Source organism: Chrysemys picta, chromosome 24 (genome assembly GCF_011386835.1).
Source record: "Chrysemys picta bellii isolate R12L10 chromosome 24, ASM1138683v2, whole genome shotgun sequence".
In the NCBI taxonomy this organism is placed as follows: domain Eukaryota; kingdom Metazoa; phylum Chordata; order Testudines; family Emydidae; genus Chrysemys; species Chrysemys picta.
In genome coordinates this window covers 5,013,376-5,038,967 of record NC_088814.1, presented here as the reverse complement: position 1 = coordinate 5,038,967, position 25,592 = coordinate 5,013,376, and the positions used below count along the sequence as shown (strand labels likewise).

At 53.9% G+C, this 25,592-nt stretch overlaps 1 protein-coding gene and 1 long non-coding RNA gene across 2 annotated transcripts in view; one reads left to right on the top strand and one right to left on the bottom strand.

The window, feature by feature from the left end:
• The window catches only part of GPR179 (G protein-coupled receptor 179), a 39,024-nt gene that overhangs the window by 7,495 nt on the left and 5,937 nt on the right, over nt 1-25,592 (bottom strand). Inside the window, exons 2-10 of the mRNA XM_005301858.5 lie at nt 18,795-18,903; nt 13,514-13,616; nt 11,522-11,751; nt 10,151-10,219; nt 8,048-8,157; nt 6,218-6,456; nt 4,669-4,807; nt 3,114-3,219; nt 1,585-1,731 (exon numbers count right to left, since the gene is read on the bottom strand). Coding sequence (XP_005301915.2) covers nt 1,585-1,731; nt 3,114-3,219; nt 4,669-4,807; nt 6,218-6,456; nt 8,048-8,157; nt 10,151-10,219; nt 11,522-11,751; nt 13,514-13,616; nt 18,795-18,903 — 1,252 coding nt within the window. The remainder of the gene's footprint in view (nt 1-1,584; nt 1,732-3,113; nt 3,220-4,668; nt 4,808-6,217; nt 6,457-8,047; nt 8,158-10,150; nt 10,220-11,521; nt 11,752-13,513; nt 13,617-18,794; nt 18,904-25,592) is intronic.
• Nucleotides 14,364-17,956, top strand: LOC122172610 (uncharacterized). Its single transcript, XR_006173065.2, has 3 exons — nt 14,364-15,015; nt 15,886-15,959; nt 16,950-17,956. It is a non-coding gene; the product is annotated as an uncharacterized LOC122172610 (long non-coding RNA).

Here is a 25,592-nt window from a genome sequence, read left to right as displayed (position 1 = left end):
AGGCAGAGGAGAGAGGATAGAAAGAAAGGAGCACCGATAAATATATAAAAACTCTTACTCAATCAAAGTGTAATACCGGTAACTCGGCTCTGGAGCTAAAACCATAGGCCTCTGCTCCTTGAGTGAAAGGACTGGATCGGTTAGGCCTGGTTGGCTACAATTTCTCAAGCTATGTGGAAGAATGGGTGCATGAGACACCCGGAGGGTAGTTCACAATCAAACTCTTCTGTTTTTCAGCCAACATATTAGAATTTATTTTCATCTACCCCAAATTTTCCACAGAAAACGAATCCATTTCCCACCCAGCTCTAGGTATTCTCTGCGAGCCCAGGAATTAACAGCAAGCCCGGTTGCTCCCGGGATGGGCTGACACTGGGGAGCACACATACCCTGGAGAGCAATACAGCCTCCCAAAGTGAGATAAGAAATCTGATCCAATCAGGACTGAGTCATGTTTACACCACTTCCCCTCCCCTTTCACCAGCCTGAGTTTCTAAGCCCAGGCCTGTGGCTGATCGGGACATCACGGAGCGAATCTTGATTAAAGTTAGGGTGACCAGACAGCAAGTGTGAAAAATCGGGATGGGGGTGGAGGGTAATAGGATCCTATATAAGAAAAAGACCCAAAAATCGGGACTGTCCCTATAAAATCGGGACATCTGGTCACCCTAATTAAAGTGGATCATCCGGCTCTTTGAGGGGTGTTTTTTCAGGGGTGGGATTGTCAAAGGGAGGTGCCTAAATCCCATTGGAAGGCTCCTCATTGCCCTTTGTGCCTATGAACCTCTGAAATGTACGTTGTACGTCAGCCTCTTGAGTTCATTTTCCTTTTTGAGCAGGGGTGTAAAATGTGTCTGGATTTCCTCTAGGAGAGGGTTGGAAGGGAAGGGAGGGCGGTGGTGAGGGGGGTTGGATGGAGCTGGGATACGGCCATCCATTGAACCAGCCCCATCTGTTCATGCCGGATTTTTAAACCCCTGATTAAAAATAATAATAAAGAGCCCAAAGTCCTGGGCACTCCCAGGACCTGCTGAAGCCAACTGGCACTGCAGGTGCCCAGCACCTTGGAAAACCAGACTCCTCATTGCTAACACCTCACGTTGCAAAGGAAAAACCCTCCACTTGTGGGCCCCCCTCCCCCCGCAGCGCTGCGTGCCTGGGTCTTCAGCAAGGCAGACAGAGCCCACAGGCCAGTGGGATGACTCCTGTGAGTAAGGGCTGACGGATCAGGCCCTGAGACAGGTGTGAACTTGGGCCCCCCCCCATTTCAATTGAGTGTTGACTCTGGAGACTAACGATGACGTTGTAGATGTCAGCCTTATTAAGTGCTTTGCTACTGACTGTCCCACGGATTGCTGCTGGAGCACAGGTGAAGCAGCCCCTGCTTCCACCCCGTCCCATGCTCGCGGAGGGATGTCACCCCTCACCCGAGGAGGGAAGGGAGATCCACGAAAGCCCCAGGGCAGGTATAACCCTCGCCACCCCTTTTGGTTTGCTTCAGGAGAAAGACTGCAAAAGGCATCTCTTACTCTGCACAGTTCTGTATAGCTAGCGTCAAAAGAAGGTCCTGAGTGTGCCACCCACCCGAATGTCATCGGGGTCAAGACTGTGCTCGCTCCATGCCGACGTGATGCTGTTGTTCAGGTAGGAGCCCGAGCGCCGCATGTCCAGCTCGTCCTCGTAGACCTCCGCCGCAATCTCCTCCCGCAGGGGCGATTTGGCGTGCAAGAACTGGGGGAAGAGAGCGGTGGCACAGGTTGAAGCCCTTGCTGCTTGAGGGCTGGGGTTGTCAGGGCAGCTTAGAGAGTTTGGCCTGCAAATGCACCTATCTCCTCTTGGACGCCTTTGCAAATCCTGGAGCCATCTTGCCTATCTTTCTCCTTAATGACCTAGGGCTTGTCTTCACTGCACAGTTATACCCGGAGCATCGCCCCTCGCTCGAGTCCCATCCGCACGCGTGAACGCTTCTCCCGAGCGCGGTGGGTCTATGAACATCAGTTGTCTGGCCTTAGAGAGGGAATAGGCTACAGCGCGAGTGAGCGCAACTCAGCTGCTAACATGGCCTCTCTGGAGTGTGGACGCGGGCTAGCGCTGCTTGACTGCCGCTGATCCTCCATTGCCTTCCCACAATTCCCCCCGGGCGCCCCAGAGAGGACAGAAAAGTTGCCCCGCAATTGAGCGGGAAAGAATTTGTAGAGCGCTCAGCCTGCTGAAGCCCAAAGACCCCCGCGATACATCCCCCCGGGAGTCTTAACACGACAACATGAGTGCGAACAGCGGCGGTGTGGACACAGCCGCTGGGGTGCTGGCATGTGGCCGCGCTCCCTTGAGAGGAGCTACCTGGGTGTAGATAACTGGAGTGAACTCTGCGGTGAAGACAGACGCCTCCTGTCACCCCCCATGTCCTCGGCCTGCAGTAGAACGTAGATCCTAGCTTTGCACCAGTTAACCGGCGTGGTTGGCGCTAAACACGTCAGTCACTCAGCTACGAGCCAGGGCAGCTAATGGTGCGTCGCCCCTGTTGGAGGCCTTGGTACCCTGGTTTTTTACAGCATTCCTGAATGGTACCTGAGTGACAGATTTGGCTGGTCCTCCTTCCTCCCGGCTCTCTCTGCAGTCGCCTAACCCAGAATGCATTGCCCACCACTGCAATACATGCAAGCCCTCACGGCACTATCTACCCCTTGCCAGCTCTGCACCACTACCCCAGCCCTGGGCAGAGGGGGCACCGCAGGGCAGGCTGGAGGAGGGAAGGTGAGTGGCTGGGACTGACGTCTCCCCCTGCACAGCCCCATGGGGCAGTCATTGCTGCACCGTCCCCTACAGCTTCTGAATCAGGGAGGTACAAATTGCCCCCCTGTTGTCTCAGACTGTGCACGGACGAATCTGTCGCTCTATTTCCAATGCTGCAGCATCTGCCAATGGTTATCCCTTGCAGGCCGCTCAGTTCACAGGGAGCAGGCAGGCTGCTTAGGTTGTTAGGGAGGGCTCTGGGTGCTTGTCAAGGATTTAAACAGGGGACTCTACCCCAAAGGTAACTGGGAGGGAGAGCAGGATTGTGGTTTCAGCCTCGGGGAGAGCAATGCCGGGGGAAGAGGCCGGAGGCGGGTTACCTTGGGGATGAAGAGCAGCGCCAGCGTCATGGTGATGGTGACGTGCGTGTGAATAAAGAACAGCAGAAGCGTCCAGTCGGGGTGCAGCGAGGGAACCATCACGAACCTAGACGGTGGGGGGAAGAGGTAATTTACCGAGGGCCGGACTTGGTCTTTCTTCCCCACGGCCTTGGGGAATAAAATCTTACCCGCACATTTGCAAAAGGGGCTGGGGGCTAAAGGCCCAGTGATGGCTGGGAAACGACCCAGGCACTCTATTGGACTTTGGATCCAGACCAAGAGAGGCACCACATAAAAGCTTTGGGCCAGATCCCCTTTGCTCTGCCCCTTCCTTGCGCTGCCAGTGCCACTGCCTTTGTTCAGGGGCCTGCTTCACCTCTCCTGGACCCTGGTGTAAGTCACTGACACCAGGGACTTTACATGGATGTAACACAGGTGGGGGGGCGGGAATCGGTCCCAATGGGCGTTTGGCCCAAGAAAAGCCTGAGTAAAGACGAATAAAGTCCCCAGCATTTGGCCCATCTAATTAAATTATCCCGCCCCTTTGCTGGGCAAGGTGGGGGGGCCGTCCCCAAAACAAGAACCCCTCCCCAGCGGTTGCTTGCTGTCCTGCTAGTTGGTGCATATGTACATTCTGCATTTACCTGTCAGAATAACCCCTCGCTCTTATCTAGCAGTGTTCATCTGTAGATCTCAAAGTGCTTTACAATGGTCGGTCCCATTATCCCCATTTTACGGATGGGGAAACTGAGGCACGGAGCAAGGCTGTGACTTGCTGAACATCACCCAACAAACCAGTTGCAGAGCCAGGAATAGAAGCCAGGTCTCCTGACGGCCGCTCCAGGGTGCTACCCGCTAGGCAATGCTGCCGGTCTCCTTAGGTACTAACACTCTCAGGAGTGGACCTCTCTGAGCTTTACCAAAGTGGTAAGCATTATTCTCCAGGATGTGCTGCCGGGGGTGGGAAACTGAGGCTCGGAGTGATTAAAGTGACGCGCCTTATGTGGGACAGCGAGTCAGTGACTAGAACCCAGGATTCCTCGGACTTCCGCTCTCCTCCTCCGGCCTCCCTCCTGCTGGGAACAGAACCCAGGCATCCCGAACCCCCTCCTCTGCTCTAAGCACGAGGCCCCACTGTGGGGCGTTGGTGGGACAGTGCAGGGAGCGTCACTGGTCCTGTTCTACGCTGTTGGGGATCTCACTCTGCAGGGCTGGTTCACGGGCTGGGGAATCTTGCTCGTGCGCCTCAACTGTCTGGTATCCTTGGAGCTGAGCTGGGAGATCACAAGAGGAGGAGGAAAGGGCAGCCCGTTGAACCGACCTGGTTTTGAATGAGCTCAAGCTCCCACTTACACTTGACCTGCCCCCGTGACCTCAGCGGGTGTGCAAAATCTAGGTCCGGCCCTGGCGGGAGAGGGGAACGGGATTGCTGACACGTGAGTCTCCAGCTCCCTTTCTAGCTTAACTGGACTGAGCTGTGGGGCGCTCTGGGCAGAGACAGCCCCAGGTCCTGCAGCCGAAGGGAACCTCTGGCAGGGCGATTCCCCATCCCCACCTGACAACGTGGAAGGCTGCAGAGATGATCATCTCGTTGTGCAGGGCGATGCCCATGTAGCGAGGTTCGTGGAAGGCGGAGGGCACCATCCGGGTGGCGTAGCACAAGAAGCTGCCCCAGAATAAGAAGAGCATCTCGGCTGGCAGGAGAAAAAGAGAGATGGAGAGATGAGCAATAAAGGTCAGGGCCCGTTGCTCTAGGACATTCATTTTTTCTATCGCGAAGCCGTGCTCCGTGGAGCTGAGGTGGCAGCCGGTTGATGGTCTAGTTAAAGCGAGCTAGCTGGCATGAACTCTCTGTTAGGAGGGCAGCCTTCTTCCGTGCCCATCCTCCAAGCACTTCTCTCTGCCTAGAGCCAGAATGCCCTGTATGGTTGCCAAGTGGAACAGATTGATTGCAGGGCAGGATCGCTGTGGCTCTGAAGGCAGCGTTGTGATCCCCAGAACCACGGCACATTATTAGTCGTCAGGACCAGGATGGGAAAGAGGGGCAGCCCCGGAGACCTGCCTGGATAGCCCCTCTGTTTTGTTGTATTTGCCCCTCTCTGCCTCCGTGGACGCAAACCCGCAAGAGAGACCAGGAGGGGAAGCCCATGTGTGGGTTATGCACTAAGTACAATGGGAGCGGCTCCTTTGCGTCTGCCGCAGATCCCAGCCATGGTGCATTCGAGCCCGCGCCTCCCCATCAGTGCCCGGTGCGGGACGTCGCCATGTTGCTGAGGCAGGTGGGGGAGCCTGAAAGGAGGCCTGCCACAGCACCTCCACAGCACAGCGGGTGGCGTGGAGGACCAACAGCAGAGGGGTCTCCCATGAGGGCCGTCTCAGCGCTAACGCGCGGCCTTTCGTTATTAGTCAGGCACGTTTCCAGGGGCCATTCTGACCCTCCTCACCACGGGCCAGGTCCTGCCACTCTCGCTCCTCTCAGTGGTACCTTAAAGCAGGAATAATCCCCCTTGTGTCAACGGGGCCACTTAGGGAGCGGGGTAAGCATCGGTATGAAAACCCGGCCCCGTGTGATTTACATTGAACCTGCTTGTGGCTTTCCTGCCTCCTCGCTGAGAATTGCTCTGGGCCAGAACTGGTCGCAGTGGATGTGTCTACACTGCACACTAAGCTTGGGTTCTGACTCCGGCTTGAGCCCAAGCCTGCACTTCTGTCCACACACAAATCAGTCTGACCCAGGTCAGCAAGCGCTCAGGACCCAAGACCTAGGACCCTGCTAGGTGGGGTGGCTCAGAGTCCAAGCCCTGCTGAGACTTGGGTCCAAGCCCTGTCGTTTTGCAATGTGGACGCAGTTCAAGCCACAGACTCGAGTCAGAAGGACGTGTTAGCAATGGTAAACCCAGGTTTACACTGCAGTGTGGGATTGGAAACACCGAGTCCACAAGCCTGGGTCCTACAGACAAGCCCACTGAGTCTCTTAAGCACCTTGCCCCATTTGGGGGCTCTGTATCTTTAGACCTTTGTAGACTCTGGGACAATGACGCAAACTGAAGGCCCCCTCCCCTCCCTCTCTTGTGATGTCCGAAGCTTCGGACGGAGGGTCTCACCCACAACCATCATGTAGTCCCACCGGTCGTGGTCGCAGATGTAGAACTGGAGCCCCTGGGCGGTCTGGGAGCGGATCACCAGCGGGATGTTCTTCTCGATGTTCTCCAACATCCCCACCGTCCAGGCGGCCAGGAACCAGAGCACCAAGAGCAGGATCAGCCCAAGCATCTTCAGCACCCGCCCGCTGGTCATGTAGGGCATTCGCTGGGCCGAGCGGGAGAGAAACACCTTCAGGACCCTGCAGGACAGAGAGGGAGGAGGTGACTCTCGCATCCCCCTGGGCCTTTCCTTCGACGGCCAGCGGATGGCGGACTTAGGACTTCAAGGGGTCCCTTTGCACCGGGTGGCTTTCACCCTCACCCTCCCGTTGCATCTTGTCTGCGCCGTCGCGCCGCTAGAAGGAAAGCCCACCTGCTAGAAGGGGATTACAATATGACTGATCTCTGCTCCGAGGCCATGCAGGTGTACAGTAACTCCTCACCTAACGGTGTCGTTCTGTGCCTGAAAAATGCGACTTTCAGTGAAACGATGTTAAGCGAATACCACCCCTTCCCCCAAGCCCTCACCCTTGACCCTCCTCCCCCTTTACTTCGCATGCTGCGTCCTCGCTCCTCCCCTCCCCTCTCCTCCCCTCCTGCCTCCTAAACGCTGCAAGCCAGCTGATTGCTGGGGGCAGGAGGCGGAAGGCGCTGATCCGCGGGGTCTGCCGGCGGGCAGGAGGCGCTGTGGGGATGGGGGCGGGGGGCGTAGGGAGGCTGCCAGCTGTGAAGAAAGCAGGCAGCCAAACAACGAAAGAGAGGAGCATTGCACAACTTTAAATGAGCATCTTCCCTAATTGATCAGCAACGTAACAACAAAACAACGTTAACCGGGACGACTTTAAGTGAGGAGTTACTGTAACTGCAAACTAGCATGGGGCTGGGAGCTCAACAGCGAGTTTGTAAACCCCTTGGGTGGGGGACTGCCTTTTTGTTCTGTGTTTGTACAGCACCTGGCACATTGGGGGCCAGGCGGCTCCTGGGTGCTACGATATACGAAACAAAATGACACTCTCTTGTATGGAGCAAGATCTGCCCGTATGCCTATAGACCGACATTGGGCCTGGGTGAATTATGGCTTTTAATTGAAGCCATGTTGTTAGTATATGTGATAAGCCCAAAGTACGTGACTCAAAAGAAGGAGATCCTGAGAAAGTTGGGTGGTTTGTGTTAGATCTGTGTGAACCTTCAGATACCGGCATGATCTTATTTAAAGTTTGGGTTGAGACAAGAAAAAGAAAAATACGGTTAATTGGGTACATAAGGGCGGCCATATTGGGTCAGACCAAAGGTCCATCTAGCCCAGTATCCTGTCTTCCAACAGTGGCCAATGCCAGGTGCCCCAGAGGGAGTGAACCGAACAGGCAATGATCAAGTGATCTCTCTCCTGCCGTCCATCTCCACCCTCTGACAAACAGAGGCTAAGGACACCATTCCTTACCCATCCTGGCTAATAACCATTAATGGACTTAACCTGCATGAATTTATCTAGTTCTCTTTTAAACCCTGTTATAGTCCTAGCCTTCACAACCTCCTCAGGCAAGGAGTTCCACAGGTTGACTGTGCGCTGTGTGAAGAAGAACTTCCTTTTATTTGTTTTAAATCTGCTGCCCATTAAGATCTGCTCTAGAAATTATTTCTGGGGCAGTCCTATGGCCTGTGTCAGATGGGAGATGAGACTGGCTGTTCACAATGGTCCCCTTTTGGCTTTGGAGTCTATGAAACAGCTGCTTGTGGGAGGGCTGGTAGAAGGAGGTGCTGTCTGATGGGTCATTGCCCTGGCTGCGTTACCGGTAGAGCTTGAGGGTGATGGTCCCGTAGACGATGGCAAACCCAAGCATGCGCACCCAGCGCAGGACGATGCAGCGGAAAATGCTCGGCTTGAAGTACAGGATAAACACCTGGACAGAAAGGAGAGAGAGGGGTTGACTCTAGGGCAGCTCCGATCTCTGTTTGGGGAAGCTGAGAGGGCCTTGCTGCTCCGACTTCCCCAGCTTGGACATCATCTGAGATTTGGGTCCTAGGTCTCGGTTGCACCGGTGGAGATTTTCAGTCTGCTCGGGCAGCATTCTGGGGCATGGTAATGGGTGTCGGTGATGTTAAGAGCCACTTTGAGGCCCTGGGACGCCGCCAGTGCGGTGGAAAAAGGGGTTTGGGGCACATCTAGACTCGGACAAAAGTTGCGTTGTTGGATGGGGTTAGCTACCAAGTTCTAACAAAACCTCTTTTATCTTCGTCTAGATAGAGCCTTAATGTGAATTAGGCCCAACGTCTTCTGTGCAGTGTTGTGCGTCAGAACCCTAGCGTGATTCACAGAAGGGGCTGGATGTTTATAGGGATAATGGGAATGCTAGAGCTAGCAAATACTAACCAAACCAAGGCTAGCAAATACTAACCAAATACTAAACTAAGTAACTCCCCTCTGCCCCCTTATTTTGGGAGCGAGGGTACGTACGTGTGAGAAATTTGCTGAAAAACCCGAGGATCAATTACTTTGGAAAAGACTCACTCCCCTTCCCTGGTGCTTTCTTGAAAGGCAGAAGCTGTAAATCTTGCAGGACAGAGAGAGGATTAAGATCATTTAATTTAATTCCAGTGACCGAAAAAGGGATTTGAGTTCCTGAGAAGGATGATCTCACGGGAGCTGGTGGCCGGGCCAGCAAAATTAGCCATCAGCTTAGTTGCCCTCACGCCCTGTTGGATGGCAGATCTTTCGCTGCTCCTGGCCTGGAGGAGGAACCCCAGATCCTGGATCCACACTCTCCATCCGCCTTTTGTACACCGTCGGCGGCTTCTTGTCCCTCAGCTGCGTGCGAACCTGCCACGGACTCTTGTGCGCCGAAGGGAAGAGGTTGATCCTTGGGGTTCGGAAGGTGCTGGGGCTCCCTTGTCCCCTCTCCCCCAGGCAGGGGCACTGTGACCTATCCCAGGGGCTGGGGTGCCCTGTGATCAGCTTTGAGCTACGCCCGGGTAGGTGGGGAGAAGAACATCAGGAACACACAGGGCTGGTCTTCCTTTGACCTAGCTACTGCCTCTCGGGGAGGTGGCTTCTCCCATCGACGTAGATCGTGTCTACACCGACGCGGCGCCGCTGTAGCATTTGAAGTGTAGGCAGTGTACCCTCCGGCTAGCGAACTCTGGGTGTGAAATGTGCCACTGGACCCAAACCCTCACATGGTCTTTCCTAGCTACCATGGGGCCTATCAGGGGACCATGTGATGTTGTCTACCAATAGACAAGCTCCCCACCCAAGAGAACTAGAGTCCCGTGGGACAGCAGGAGCAGAGCCAATCCCCGGAGAGGAGGGACAGTAAATGTCTATGCTCTTGTGCCGTTGAGGACTCCTCTCTGCCTAGGAATTTACACGGTTCCATGCGCATCACTCTGCTACCGGACGGCTCTTACTAGATACTAGAGACACTCAAGTACGTGCAAGGCCTTGAAACATGGTTCTAGCCTCTGACTCCTCCACTGGATGATGGATCTGTGGGAGGGCCTGGCAGGTGGACTCAGGGTACATCTGGTGGTATAATTTCCAGCCGGGATAGATGGATCAGTGCTAGCTCTGATCAAGCCAGTGCACTAAAAGTAGCCGTGTAGCTGTGCTAGCGTGTGCAGTGGGACGGGTTAACTGCCCAGCGCGTGCCTTCATTGGGATTCCTGGAGTGAATCCATCCCCAGTGTAACTCTATTGGCTGGATTTGGCCCCCTGAGGTCTCTCTGTCCTGGCTAGAGTCAAAGATACCATGGCACAAGGAGATCACCAGACAGGAAGGTCTGAGAAGAGGGAAAGCACTGAACCTTCTTCTATCCGGCCCAGGCTCCTTCAAGAGTCAGGGTGCTCTCGGGGCAAGGGACGGAGTGCTGACTGCCCAGGGCAAGCCAGATACTTACAGGGAAGTAGAGAAGCAGAGATCCAAAGAGGATGGTCTCCAGCAGGATAACTCCTGATGCCCGGATCCTCTAGGGAAACAAAGAGAGAGAGACACACACACACGTGTGGTAGAGAATCCATGCGCTGGGGGAACAGAGCAAGCAAGCATATGCTGCCAATGTGGAGGATGGATCTGCAGGGGAGCTGAATGCAGAGAAGGTATTTCCTGAATGTGCCCCTACTTGGAGGGGGGAAATGCCCCACATCCTTACTGCAGCCCCCCAAAATCAAGCTCCCTGGGCGTGGGCACCCCTCTCTAATAAAACTAATATATATTCTAGACCTGGGCTCTTGAAATAATCCCACTGGAAAAAGAGGTGGTTTGAAAGTGGAGTTAATCCAGTGTGCCAGGTGAGACTGTGCACCAGCAGGAGGCGCCCTTGTCAATGGAAACAAACAGGAGCATGTGGAAACCTTGCTCTTGCCAGGTGAAGATTTTTATTTTAAATGAAAATGGATGGGGCAGGCGGGAAACCAAGCTGCTAACAATAATACTTTGCCACCTCTAGTGCCTTCCGGATGAGGCCCTTAAAGCAGTTCACAAACAATTAGGATGCCCCCCCCCCGCCTTCCTCCCCCATGACTGAAGCAGTTAAATATCACCCTGTTTTCCATATGGGGAAACTGAGGCACAGAGCAGGGAAAGCGACCTGTCCAGGTTCTGGGGCAGCACTGGGAAGAGAACTGAGGTCACCTGGCTTCTCATCCTCTGCTTAGCACTCCTCAGCTCCGGCGCACTGGAGGGGAAATCGACCCCTGGGTAGGGCACCAGCACAAGGCTTAAGCAGGGCTTTCTTGGGACTTAAGGTGTGTATAGAGGTTGGGCGGGTCCCCTGCCCATTGCACACAGCCAGCTGACCCTCCCAGGCCCCACTGAGGCAGGAGAGTCAATAGCATCCCCCCAGTTCAGAGGTTGAAGCAATGTTTTCTGAAGCGGCCTCTGATTTTGGCTACCTCCCTTTTATGGGTGCCCAGCTGGAGACCTTCAAGACCTGATTTACAGAGGGGTGCGCCGGGGCACCCCACTGCTCCAGCCAAAGTCAGCAGCAGCTGCAGGGGCTCGGTGCTGAGGAGGCTCCAGAAAACGGAGGCACCTAAAACCAGGGACCCCTGCAAATGTTTCCCTGGGTGAGGTGGGCTCTGAGCCGGGTTTAGCATCCTGCTTTCCTCTCTCTCCAAGGATACTGCAGAGAACTTGCGCCAGGTCTCGGAGGCTCCACGATATGGCCCCGAGGTGCTGCAGAGGGGAGAACCGGGTTCTTTGGAGTCCCCTGTAGCAGGAAAGTCCCCGTAGTAAAAGCGCATTCCTCGGTGACCGCCGCGTGCCTTGCCTTGCTCATTCGAAAGTGGTAGGAGACCAGCATGCTGAGAAAGACGGCCAGCATGCAGAAGGCCTGGAAAGAGAGGACGGCAGCCCGCAGGGACCAATCCTCCTGGATCAAACACGGGGTGTCGTCCATGCACGTCACGCATCCTTCCTTGCAGGGCCGGCACTCGAGCAAGGTCCCAGAGTCCACGGCTCCGTACTGTCCTGCGTACTGGGATGAGCTTTCCTGTGGGCCTGCAGGGGTGAAGAGGAGGCGCGCGGGAAGGTTAAAATGCCGTCGCGACTCTGCACAGCCTTTGATTTCTCTCCTCCCACAAAACAGATTCACGTGACCGGTCCCGAGCCTGATCAGAGCCGGCGCTAGGGGTAAGCAGACTAAGCAATCGCTTATGGCCCCGAGCAGCTCAAGGGGGCCCCCTATTCGCTTTTTATTATGTGTTGCGGGGTGGGGGGAGCAAAAACATTCCTGTTTACGGCACCCAATGGGCTAGCACTGCCTCTGGGCCTGATTCTCTGCTGCCCCGCACCACACACCGTCCTCTATACCAGCGCAGCGTAGGTAGCACCCTCTTTGCGCTGGTATCGGTGATAGCCCAAGGTGCAGAGCCATCACTGGGACGCTCTTCTGTCTCGCTAGGGCATCTCTAAGGCCTGGTCTACAGCCAGAGCTGCATCAGTTGAACTCAGTGGTTCCCAAACTGGGGTTCAGGAAATGTTACAGGGGGTTCTCGGGGAAAAAATTCCCTAGGGGCGGCCAGAGCTGTCCTTAGGGACCCCGGGCAGCACGGGGCCAGCAGTCCGGAGCCCCTGGACTTCCAAGAGCTACACAGATCAAAGCAAGCAGATCTATCACACTGAGGAGATTTCAACTTCAAGACTCCTTATAAGAAATGGAAAGGGAGGTGGATATTTTTTGCTGTTTTTTTAAATTAAATAGGCAGCTAGTCTTGTTTTTAAAATTATGACGAAGAACAAGTTTAAGCTTCGTTGTAATGTGCGTTGTTTGCCTGGACTGCTCAAGACCTGACTGCTTGTGTAGGAGGAACTCTTTGAGTTGGCTTTTTAAATACCTTCCTCCTGTTTCACATCTGATACTCCTTAATGAAACATAGGAGCCTTGTCTTATACAGGCTTAGTCAAAGTGATACAAGCTATGAAAGTGAGGTCTTGGAAGAGTGTTGCCCTTTTCATAATGTAATAAAAATACTGTAATAATAAATATGTGTAATAAGCATGTCATAAAAACCAATTTTATCTTTCCAAGATCACTGCTTTTATCATTTATACTCGGGTAAAGGAGAAAATATTCATTTTTAGGAGGGGGTTCGCGAGACTTGACATTTTAGTGGAAAGGGTTCACAGGTTGTTAAAAGGTTGGGAACCACTGGTTTAACTCAAGGTGTGACATAAACTGGCTCAACCAAGTAGGGTTAATCTTGGCCCTGTGATTTCCAGTCCCACCCATCCCTGTCCGCCGATGAAGGGTATTTTCCTGTACTGGGCGGGAGATCGGGGCAAGGTTAAGGCAAAGCAGGGCACAGATCAGCCCCAAGGGTCCAAACCCATGGATGCATTTCCAGACGGTGGATCTGCGGCAGCTAGGAAGGGAACCCTTTGGAGAGGCCGGGTGCTTAGAATTCTCGGAGATGGAGGGGGACGGGGGGGCGCTGTGGAGTCGCAGAACTGGGAAGCTAGAGAGGAAGGAGGGTGCAGTGGTTAAAGCACCGGCCGTGGCTATGGGAGACCAGGCTTCAGCTCCCTGCTCAGCCTCCGACGTTCTGCGCAGCCCTGGGCAAGTCACTTAGCTTCAGCTCCGCCGCTGGGAAACGGGGGAGGGGTGTTGGGGAGGTGCTCGCATGCTATGGGGCCGGTCGCTAGAAGAGCCAAGTACCAAGCTTTGGCTCTGCATTGTGGATGCAGCGCCAGGAAAGCGCCACGCCCAGCCACCCAGAGGAGACGCTCCGGCTGGGGTAGGCCGGGCAGGGTTACCACCTACCGGACCGGCCAGCTCCGGAGGCCCTGCTTGTGCCGTAGAAGCCCGGCTTGCACAGGCAGAGGTATCTTCCGAGGACGAAGCCGCGGCTTTCCTGCGGGACACACTAAACAAAACACGCCACATGTGAGTGACACGGATCCCCTTCTCCGGGGGGAACCTGGAGCCCCAATGGGAATGTTTGGCCTCTCCCTGACCCCTCCCAGCTGGGAATCTAGATGGCTTCCTTCGGTATGACTGTACCTGGAGGGGTTCCCTCCCCCGGCCCCCGCTCAGTGCAGTCCCCCCGTCCCTTTCAGTTTATTTCTGGAAGCCAGTGGTTAAACATTTAAGAATTAAAGGCAAAAGCCTGATGTTCAAATCCCCTCCTAAAACCTAAATGGACGCGTAATGCGGCCAAGCGCTAATCCCGCTACCGCGAGGGCAAAAGCCGGGCGCGGGCAGCCTGCAAAGAGCTTCCCAGTTAATGCCGGGGACGGCGAGATCCCATGCCGGAGGCCAGATGCCAATGGAGAAATGGGACAGATTGCATGCGAGGCCTAGAACAGGGAGCAGGGCAGGAGCTTGGAGAGCCCCAGCCATGAACCCACCGAAGAGCTGGCAGCGAGTGGCCTTCCTACCTGCCGCCCACGCGCCCGCTCCCCACCCCCGTCGTTCCAAACACAACAGCCATCGACCGCTGCTCTGCTGCCAGGAGGCAATTGCTTAACGGGGAGGAATCAATCTTTCGCCTGCCATGTGGAGTGCCCTCCAGGGCAGACTGAAGGCAGGGGCTCCAAAGAGGAGGCCGAGCAGGCCCAAGGAACCAGAGGGGGTGGGGAAGGAGAGGGGGAGGGCAGCCAAGGGAGTCAAGCTCCCCCCATCTCTGCTCTCCTGGCTCTCAACGTGCATTCCCCATCATCCACTTGGTGCAGGTGGCCGTAGTGCTGGCTCAGACAGTCCTGCCTCCGGTGCTACCCACCCACCGGTTCCCGCACTGCTCCGCTCTGGCCAGGTGTCTCAGCCTTCACCCTGCGGGGGTGCCGGGACTGCCAGTGAGTGGCGTAACCCGGGCTGTAAACGCCTGGCTCCTAGGAAGTGACCTGAGGCGACCAGCTCCGTTCCCCAGGCCAGTGATACCCCATCAGACAACGGGAACAGCTTGTATTGGTCTGGGATGTGGAGGTGACGAGCCCCTTAGCCCACCACTTCCCATCCCAGTGCTCCTTTTGGGCCAAGCAAGATGCCAGCAGCTCCCAAAGTATCCACTCTGCTCCCCCTGCAATCCTGTCTGTCCAGGCCAGTTCATCAGTGGGCGTTTTGCTTTTCCCTCTAGGGCTTTCTGTGTGAGTGCCGCTTCTCTGGGTCTGCATCATTGGAACGTGCGGAGCTGCTTTCAACATGGGCGAGAAACTTTAATCTAAGACAACAGGCCGAGCACCGGAAAGCAGGGACGAGGGCTACCAGCCAACTGGGTTCAACTCTCAGTCGCCAGAGTCGGGGGCGATGCAGCAGGTTCCAGCGAGGTAGGGCACTGGACTGGGAATCAGGACGCCTGGGTTCTCTTATCTAGGGTTACCATATTTTGTGCCTCCAAATGGAGGACACTCCACGGGGCCCCGCCCCCGCCCCCAGCCCCGCCCATGCCCCCGCCCCAACTCCACCCCCTCCCCAAAGTCTCCGCCCCCTCCCCTGCTTCCCGCGAACATTTGATTCGCGGGAAGCCTGAAGCAGGTAAGGGGGGAGTGTGGGGGGAGGAGGCGCGGCCCAGGCTGGCCCCCGGTGGCTCCAGCCTGGGTCGGCTCGGGCCCTGGGGTGCCGGCCCCGGCCGACCACCCCCGGCCCGCCCAGCACTGCTGGCCCCCAGCGGCCCGGCGCACCCCCCGGCTCCTGGCCCCGCGACCCCGGCCGACCGGCTCCCGGCCCCGCGACCCCGGCCGACCGGCTCCCGGGCCCGGCACCCCGGCTCCCGGCCCGGACCCCGGCCCGGCACCATGCCCCCGGCCCCGCGACCCCGGCCCCGCACCGCCGACCCCAGCGAAAGAGGCCCCGGCGGAGCCCTCCCTCCCTCCCTCCCGATTTCCCTGGACATGCCTGGCTTTTGGGGATTTCCCCCCGGACGGGGATTTGAACCCCCAAAAGCCGGACATGTCCGGGAAAATCCGGACGTATGGTAACCCTATCTTATCGTATCCGGCACTGAGCCGCTGGGTGACCTTGAGCACTTCACGTCCCCTCTCTGTGCCTCCCACCCCCTTGTCTATTCAGCGGTTTTTGGGGCAGGGACTGTCTCTCCCCATGTGTTTTCATAGTGGGGCCCAGATCTCAGTCGAGGCCTCTATGGTCATAAGGGGAAGCACAATCTTTGTAGGCTAATTTGCACATTGCTCATGCAGGACCAGTGACTATGCAGGAAGGGGGCACCAGCTGGCCCGTGGGTGGAAGTGGGGTGGAGCCGAATAACCATGTGGTGAGTATGGGGAGCCGCAATCCCCCAGGGGAGCCAGAAACAGACCAAGGAAACTGATAGCTAGTGGGGGCTAGGGAGACAAGGAGCCACCATGCTCATTAATGCTCTTGGGGGGATGTCTCTGAGCCGGGTCGTGGTGGCAAAGATCACGCTAACGGAGGCAGGATTATTACCCTTGGCTCTGTTAGCCCGTCCTGTTCGCCTGTCCTCCCTCCGCCATCCCATCTAGGGTGACCAGACAGCAAATGTGAAAAATCAGGACGGGGGTGGGGGGTAATAGGAGCCTATATAAGAAAAAGACCCAAAAATCAGGACTGTCCCCATAAACTCGGGACATCTGGTCACCCTAATCCCATCCCTCTCATTTTGCTCCTGGATGCCTTGAAAACTGCCCCCTTCCCCTCCTGATCTTGTATGCGGATTCCATGATTTCTGCCGACCGGAGTGCATTAACCCTGCAAACTTCAGCAGCGCTCCAGTAATTCAAAGGCAGCCTTTTAATTACACACAGAGAGAGCCGTGTGTCCCTGGTATTTACCCAGCATGGGAGAGAGGGGAGCAAAAAGAGAAGCAGGACGAGGCAAGATTCGTTAATTAACAAAGCCGGCCGCGCTTCCTTTCTATTTATTTTTTAATGGATAATTACATCAAAAGGGGCGTGGGGTGGGATCTTGCTGCGTTTGTCATTTAAAATTGCCCTGGAGGCTGCAGGAGATCTGATTGGACATTAGATCCCAAGCGCTGAACCTCCTAATCCCCAAATGATTAAAGCAACCCTCTCGCTCCCCATCTCACGCCTGCTTGGAGAAGCTGCTGCCTTCCTCTCTCCCTGCTGAGCAGAGGGGACGTGCCAGGGCTGCCAGGCTGGGTATTAGAGAGGTGACTGCTCAATGTGATGGCTAAGAGACACTGCCAAGTACATTAAGCCCTGAAATGTGACCTACCTTAACATGGTTATAATCTGGTATCTCTATCTATCTAATCATCCAGGCATTTATACGGCACTCAGCCCTAGGGGATGGGGAGGAAAACAGCGCACGCTAATGATGCTAACATATCTGCATTCCAGACAAATGGGACGTTCAAAGGAAGCTGGGGGCCCGACTCCCTTAAACGCCTTTGAGATCTCCAGGCTGCATTCTTGCCACACCACAACGAAGCCGCCTATTTTTGTAGGACCTACAGGAAAAGTCACACTTTGTACTGGTGTTGTCTTCAGTGCAGGAGGAGGGGGTTGGGCGGGGTTAGAAAACTCTTGAAATCTGATTCGTCCTTAACAAACAACACTCAGGGGTTTGTATGGTCAGACGTTAGCTAATGACCCCGGTGAGGGAGGAAAACATGATTCTCCCCATTCTACAGATGGGGAAATCACCCGAAAGGCGAAGGGATGTGCTCAACACCACACAGCAAGCAAGTAGGGTTGCCAGCTCTCCAGGATTTTCCTGGCCTCTCCAGGAACTAAAGATTAATCTTGAATTGAAGATCACCTCCTGTGATGAAATCTCCAGGAATACGTCCAATCAGAATTGGCAACCCTACAAGCAAGTGCTTCACTTCTAGCTCAGAATTGCACTCAGGACTTCCTGCCTCCTAAGGGCAGACCTCTATGCATCCCTGCCTCTCCCAAAGAGACAGCATTGCCTGGTGGTTAGGGCTCTAGCCTGGAACACCAGAGACGTACGTGCAATTTTTTCCTCCCGGACGGACTTCCAGTGTGACTTCGGGCAAGTCTCTTAGGCCCAGGCCCTCGAAGCTATTCAGGGGCCCAACTCCCATTGAAATAAAATAAACGCCTAATCATAATAAAAACCTGATACCTCTGAGGATCCGCCTCTTTGGCTCACTCTGTGCCTCAGTTTCCCCATCTGTACAATGGGGTTTTACCTGCCTCACTGGCGGGCTGTAAGGCTAACTGTGTTGAAGAGTGTGAGGTGTTCAGATAGTAGGGTCATGGGTGGCAGATCGGTACCTAAAATAGATCATTCTATTCCCATTGGGGTCCCTTCTTGGGGGCGGGGGGTGGTGGTGATGCACTGAAGATGGTTCTGATTCCAGGAGCTTTTCAAACTGCCCACTGCGTGCGGCTGGGAACTCTTTCCATAGGAGGGCATGCCAGCCAGCAGCTGGTCAGGGCAGGGTTGCGAGATCTGAACTCATGGGATAGGGGCGGTAACTGCCATGGAGTGGGGTCGATGGTCTGTGAATGGAGATGGGTTCTCGCAGCTCGGAGGGAGCCAGGTCACACGCTGTCTCTCGTGGCGAAACAGAAACCAATGTGCGTACATGCAGATTTGCGCAGTAAACCTCACTGGCTGCGAGGCAGGGAGCAGCTAAGCTAAGCAGATGGGTCAGCAGGAGTGGGGATAATATTCAGCGGTGAAGGAGATCCTGTAATCAGAGCCTGGGAGTAGCGGAAACCAGGAGCGAGGAATGACTCTGGAAAGAGGAGTGACGTTGCAAAGAAGGATAATGTCCTTTGGGGGTGGAGGGAAGGGAGATCTCAGGATTTGAACCGGAGCTCACTGAAGTCGGAGGGAGCTTTTCCGTTGGCTCCACTGAGGTTTGGATCAGGCCCTCCGGCCCAAGGAAAGGGCTTTCAGTCGCACTGGGGTTTGCCTGGGGAGCTGGACACTCCCCTGTCCCCAGATCCCAGCTTGGGCTGTGGGAAAGTCTGGATCTGGACTGGGCCTTTGAGGCCCGGCTGCTCCTACACAGGGGCTTCCGCGAGGCAAGAACCCAAGAGCTGTCAGGGGCAGAGCGGGCGAACAAGGTGCTAAGTGGTGCCTGGCAGGGAGGCGTGTGGGCAGCACTGGGAGCCCAGGTGCCGTTTACCTGTGTACTGTTGAGATCACACTGGTGCGTCTCGGTGAACCATCCCGGGCCGCTGGCGCACTGGTTGATGTCCACGTTCTGCAGCTTGACGTCCATCCTCACCACGCCCCTGGAAGAGAGGAGCAAGGGTTGGGTGCAGCAGGAGCTGGGAAGCTGAGCCGTAGGTTCCCCCTCTTGCCTCCCATGGGACCGGGCCGTAGCACTAAGGGTCCCCACAGCTGTTCTGGGGCCCAGGGCGGGAAAGGAGGCTGCCTTCCGCCTACGCCCCATGAACGACACCTGGACCGAGACTGTAAACTCAGGCTCTGCCCGTGTGGTCTAATAGCCAGGACATTGGGCTTGGCCACACGGGCTCCCAGTGGCTCAGACATCTTGTTCTGCTTTCACTAAGGCCGTGGGAGGCCTGGGTTTTATTCTCGGCTCTGCCGCTAATGGGCTCCATGACCCCGTGGAAGTCATTTCCCCTCTCTTTGCCTCAGTTTCCCCTTTCGCCCCTTGTCTGTCTCGTCTATTCAACCTGTGAGCGCTTTGGGGCAGATGTCTCTTGTGAGTTTGTACAGCCCCTAGCGCAATGGGACTCAGATTTCCAGTGGCTACTCTCATAGCAATGTCAGTCTGGAAGGGACCTCGAGAGATCATCCAGTCCAACCCCTTGCACTGAGGCAGGACCAAGTGAACCTAGACCAGCGCTGACAAGTGTTTGTTTGACCTGCTCTTAAAAAACAGCAATGACAGGGATTCCACAACCTCCCTTGAAAGCCTCACTTCACAGAGCTTAACGACCCTGATAGCTAGAAAGTTTTTTGGCTGCAGATTAAGTTCATTAAATCTTGTCCTGACTCCAGTGGTCCTAGAGAACAATGGATCCCTGTCCTCTTTGTAACAGCCCTTAATGTATTTGAAGAAAGTTACAGGTCCCCCCTCAGCCTTCTTTTCTCAAGCTTAAACACGCCTGTTTTTTTTAACCTTTTCTCATCGTTCAGGTTTTGATCACTTTGATCACTTTTGTTGCTCTCCTCTGGGCTCCCTCCAATTTGTCCACATCTTTCCGGAAGTGGTGCCCAGAACCGGACGCACGATTCCAGCTGAGGCCTCACCAGCGCCGAGTAGAACGAGAGAATCACCACAGTTACCTCCTGTGTCTTACATACAAAGCTCCTGTGAATACACCCCGGAGTGATATTAGCCTTGTGCACCACTGCACGTAAATAACCATCGTATTTCAGCAGAATGCGACCTGCAAATTGCAAAACCGAAACCTGAGCTGGAAAGAAAGGTGTCCTTGCTAGGTGAACCCTGCCCCCAGGCAGGGGACTTAAGTGGTGCTAACGGATCACACTGGCTCTCTACCCAGAGCAACGGAGGTATAGCTACATGATGGGGAAGGTGGGAGAGTTACACATCAAATGGGAAAACTAGGCCCCATTGGGGTAAATTCATAGAATATCAGGGTTGGAAGGGACCTCAAGAGGTCATCTAGTCCAACCCCCTGCTCAAAGCAGGACCAATCCCCAGACAGATTTTCGCCCCAGATCTCTAAATGGCCCCCTCAAGGATTGAGCTCATAACTCTGGATTTAGTAGGCCAATGCTCAAACCACCGAGCTATCCCTCCCCTTGGTTAAGCCCGTTAGTCCTCTGACTTCCCCACAGTTGCACTGGTGTGATTAAGAAGATAATTGGGCCTGGGAGCTATGGAGCTAAGTATCCTAGGGCAAGGAGCCATCCAACGAAGGAGACGACAGAGAGCAAGGAAAAGGAAACGGACAAATTAGGGGGAGAAAGAGCGGGTGGCTGGATGCATGGGGTGGGGAGATAGAAAGACAGAGGGATCTTGACTTGCATACGTTGGTAGATAGATTAGATCTGCCTGTGCAACTCCACTCAGGAACCATTCATTATTTAGAGTCAGGTTTTGACCCATTTTCCATGCACAGGATGACAACCACTTCCCTTCCCTGTTGCATGTCTCTCTCCCTTGTCATTCTCCAGCCAGACACAGGGAGAGGCTTTTAATCAGCATGGATCCAGGAGCTGGCAGGGAAGGGGGAATTGCCCCGCGCCAGGTGTTGCCTGGGGGGTTGTTTGTTTTGTAAACAAACCCCGATAGGCAGGACAAGCAGCGTGGGCTGCAGCAGGCCTGCCTCTACGGGCGGTGGGCCAGCTGGCTTCCTGGGCTCCCCCCGGCACGCTTCTGCCCTGGATGCAGGGAGATGAGATTTAGGGCTTACTGACTGCTCAGCCTGTGGATGTGTCTTCGGCACAGCTGTTCTCGAGGCTGAGCGATCCAGGCAGTCACAACCACCTTTCTATTTATATCACCTGCCTTGGGTGGCAGCCAGAGGCATGGGGGTGAGGTCCGGGGGGGGAAGGGAGGTAGGAATACAGCCTGAATTAGAGCAAGGTGCGGGTGAATCCCCCATCAGCTCCCTAATCTGGCTGGCTGGACATATTACAGCATCTCCCACTAGTGCTGCCCTAAGGTGGATCACCCTTTTAATTATAAACCCCATTTAAATAAGAGTAGGGTTTCTTAAAGGAACACTGCCAGGTTTAGCGCCTGATCCTGCAATGAGCTCCGGGTGGGTGCTGGGGTCCCCTGCCGGCCTAAACGCTAGATCTACGTTCCATAAAATCAATCCATCAAACGAAAACAAAATAAAATAAAAAACACCCCAGTCCTCCCCTCAACAAAAACCACAGACTTGTTAAGAAACCATAGAAATGACCCATAGCCTTATGAGATGGACAGGTTAGGATGATTTAGCTAGCTAGATAGATTAGATTAGATAGAAATTGACTATAAACCATAGGTGAAACTGACGTGTTTTCAGCACTTGCGTGATGGGCTCTAAAGGTGAACACAGAGCATCAGTTCAGTGGTGGAGAGTGAGATTTGTAAAAGGTGTAATCGTTTGAGGTATTTGCAGTAACTCAGGGAAGGACATTTCATAGAATCAGAGAAATGTAGGGCTGGAAGGGACCTCAAGAAGTCCTCCAGTCCAGCCCCCTGCGCTGAAGCAGGACCTAGACCATCCCTGACAGGGGTTTGTCCAGCCAGTTCTTAAAAACCTCCAGTGAATTCCACAACCTCCCTTGGAAGCCTGGTCCAGAGCTCAACTACTCGTATAGTTAGAAAGTTTTCCCTAACATCTAACCTAAATCTCCCTTGCTGCAGGTTAAGCCCATTACTTCTTATCCTACCTCCAGTGGACATAGACTCATAGATTTTAAGGTCAGAAGGGACCATTATGATCGTCTACTCTGACCTCCTGCACAACACAGGCCACAGAATCTCACCCACCCACTCCTGGAACAAACCCCTAACCTATGTCTGAGTTATTGAAGTCCTCAAATTGTGGTTTAAAGACCTCAAGGTGCAGAGAATCCGCCAGCAAGTGACCCGTACCCCACGCTGCAGAGGAAGGCGAAAAACCCCCAGGGCCTCTGCCAATCTGCCCTGGAGGAAAATTCCTTCCCAACCCCAAATATGGCGATCAGTTAAACCCTGAGCATGTGGGCAAGACTCACCAGCCAGCACCCAGGAAAGAATTCTCTGTAGTAACTCAGATCCCCCCCCCCCCCATCTAACATCCCATCACAGGCCATCGGGCATATTTACTGCTAATAGTCAAAGATCAATTAATTGCCAAAATTAGGCTATCCCATCATACCATCCCCTCCATAAACTTCTCAAGCTTAGTCTTGAAGCCAGATATGTCTTTTGCCCCCACTGCTCCCCTTGGGAGGCTGTTCCAGAACTTCACTCCTCTGATGGTTAGAAACCTTCATCTAATTTCAAGTCTAAACTTCCTGATGGCCAGTTTATATCCATTTGTGCTTGTGTCCACATTGGTACTGAGCTTAAATACTGACAGGTTTCAGAGTAGCAGCCGTGTTAGTCTGTATCCGCAAAAAGAACAGGAGTACTTGTGGCACCTTAGAGACTAACAAATTTATTAGAGCATAAGCTTTCGTGGACTACAGCCCACTTCTTCGGATGATATATGCATCCGAAGAAGTGGGCTGTAGTCCACGAAAGCTTATGCTCTAATAAATGTTAGTTTCTAAGGTGCCACAAGTACTCCTGTTCTTTTTGAGCTTAAATAATTCCTCTTCCTCCCTGGTATTTATTCCTCTGATATATCCCATCTCTCCCATCAGCCTTCTTTTGGTTAGGCTAAACAAGCCAAGCTCTTTGAGTCTCCTTTCATAAGACAGGTTTTCCATTCCTCGGATCATCCTAGTGGCCCTTCTCTGTCCCTGTTTCAGTTTGAATTCATCCTTCTTAAACATGGGAGACCAGAACTGCACACAGTATTCCAGGTCTCACCAGTGCCTTGTATAATGATACTAACACCTCCTTATCTCTACTGGAAATACCTCGCCTGATGCATCCCAAGACGCATTCGCTTTTTTCACGGCCATATCACATTGGCAGCTCATAGTCATCCTGCGATCAACCAATACTCCGAGATCCTTCTCCTCCTCTGTTACTTCCAACTGATGCGTCCCCAGCTTATAGCAAAAATTCTTGTTATTAATCCCTAAATGCATGACCTTGCACTTCTCACTATTAAATTTCATCCTATTACTATTACTCCAGTTTACAAGGTCATCCAGATCTTCCTGTATGATATCCCGGTCCTTCTCTGTATTAGCAATACCTCCCAGCTTTGTGTCATCTGCAAACTTTATTAGCACAGTCCCACTTTTTGTGCCAAGGTCATCAATAAAAAGATGAAATAAGATTGGTCCCAAAACTGATCCCTGAGGAACTCCACTAGTAACCTCCTTCTAGCCTGACAGTTCACCTTTCAGTACGACCCTTTGTAGTCTCCCCTTTAACCAGTTCCTTATCCGCCTTCCAATTTTCATATTGATCCCCATCTTTTCCAATTTAGCTAATCATTCCCCATGTGGAACCGTATCAAATGCCTTACTGAAATCGAGGTAAATTAGATCCACTGCGTTTCCTTTGTCTAAAAAATCTGTTACCGTCTCAAAGAAGGAGCTCAGGTTGGTTTGGCACGATCTACCTTTTGTAAAACCAGGTTGTATTTTGTCCCATGGAGAACAATTGATTACTGTCCTCTTTGCAACAGCCCTTTGCAACAGAAGACCGTTACCTGGCTTCCCCCCCAGTCTTATTTTCTCAAGACTAAGGACTTTGGGTTTTTTGTTTTTAAATCTTGGGGGGAAATCCTGAAATATTTACTCAGGTGAAATTCACCTTTGGGAATTCAGCAAGGAGCTTTTGTAAAGTATTGAGTAAAATCTGCCTATCTACCTTAGGGTTTTGTGTCATTGCCCATCACCATGGTATCTGAGCCCCGACGTTGGCAATAGCGAAGTCCATAGTGCACTTTGTGAAGTCTCTGGCTCTTTTCCCTTCTGGGGTTATAAAGTCCTACGTGACATAAGAGCAGGGGGGCTGGAACAATGTTTACAGTGTCGAGAGCCATTGAACCAAACTGCAAACCCTGGATATAATGGAAACCACTTCAAGCCAGGGGTGTGACAGCACCCCCAGCTCCAGCACCTAGATATTTGGTCTTTAATGAGTGCAAAGTTGCTGCTGTGACTGGTTACCGTGGAAAAAAAATTCAGGATTGAATGTCTTGTTGTTTGTATCGGAGTAGGGCCTCCATGTCCCCACCAGGGATCAGGGCCCCAGCGTGCCTGGAGCTGTACACAGCTATAACCAAAAAATGGGCCTTGCCCCGAAAGGTTTATAATCGCCGTATGAAACGAAAGACGACAAATGGATACTTTTGTCCCACTCCAGTCAATGGGGCTGCTCACGGACGTCAAACTAAGCATGTGCCGATGTGCTTTTGCTGGGTCCAGAGAGCTCAGCACCTTGCAGGATTGAGCTCTAATGCAGAAGCAAGGGGGAGGGACAACAAAGACAGCTCCGTGTAAATCCCACAGGGTTAAGGCTCTGGGTCTGTCTACACTACAGTCAGAGGAGCGACTGCAGCACGCGTAGACATATCCCAGCTCGCTCTGATCTAGCGGAGCTCCGGTAAGTAGCAGTGAAGCAGGGGGAGCCCAGGCCGTACAAGCCCATATGGGACCACTGGGTATGTACTCGAGGGGTGAGCCCATGTTGCTGCCGCTTCACTGTTATTGTTACTGGAGCTGGCTAGATCCGCAGCCACACCTCGGACTGCAGTGTAGACAGACCCTCTGCGTGATTCCAGGCGCCGTGGCTGGCTGGACCTGAGCGTTTGCCGGAGGTGGCGTTGTCTGAGGGAATTTCCTTCTGGAAAATCCACCAGGAGCGCTTGCTGCTCACAGCACTGTTAGAGCCACTCGGGGACTCCCAGCCTTCTCTCTGGGTGTCAGCACGAGGCTTATGCCCTATTTAAGTCAGGCTAGGACCAGTTACTTAAGAGCAGCTTGGATTGCAAGCTCTGTGAGACCGGGCCTGTCTTTTTGTTCTGGGATTGTACAGCGCCGAGCACAGTGCAGTGCTGGTCCAGGGCTGCTTGGCACAATAGTAATCATAGTGAACAAACAAACAAAGAGAGGTTAAGTGGGATTATTAAGTGGGGCATCAGCCCTGGGGCCCTCGGCACAGAGCTGAATTTTGCCCAGAAAGCGGGGGACAGAGAGAGTACTGTGCAGCTGTGTAGGACGGGTGGTTTAATGGATCGGGCACAGGACTGAGACTAGGTGCGCGTCCCGGTTCAGACACAGATGTCCTGTGTGACCTCGCTCAAGTCACTTTGGCCCAGTGTGTGGCTAACTCCCATTGAAAGCAGGGCAGGGTTAGGGGTTCAATGGGAGTTGG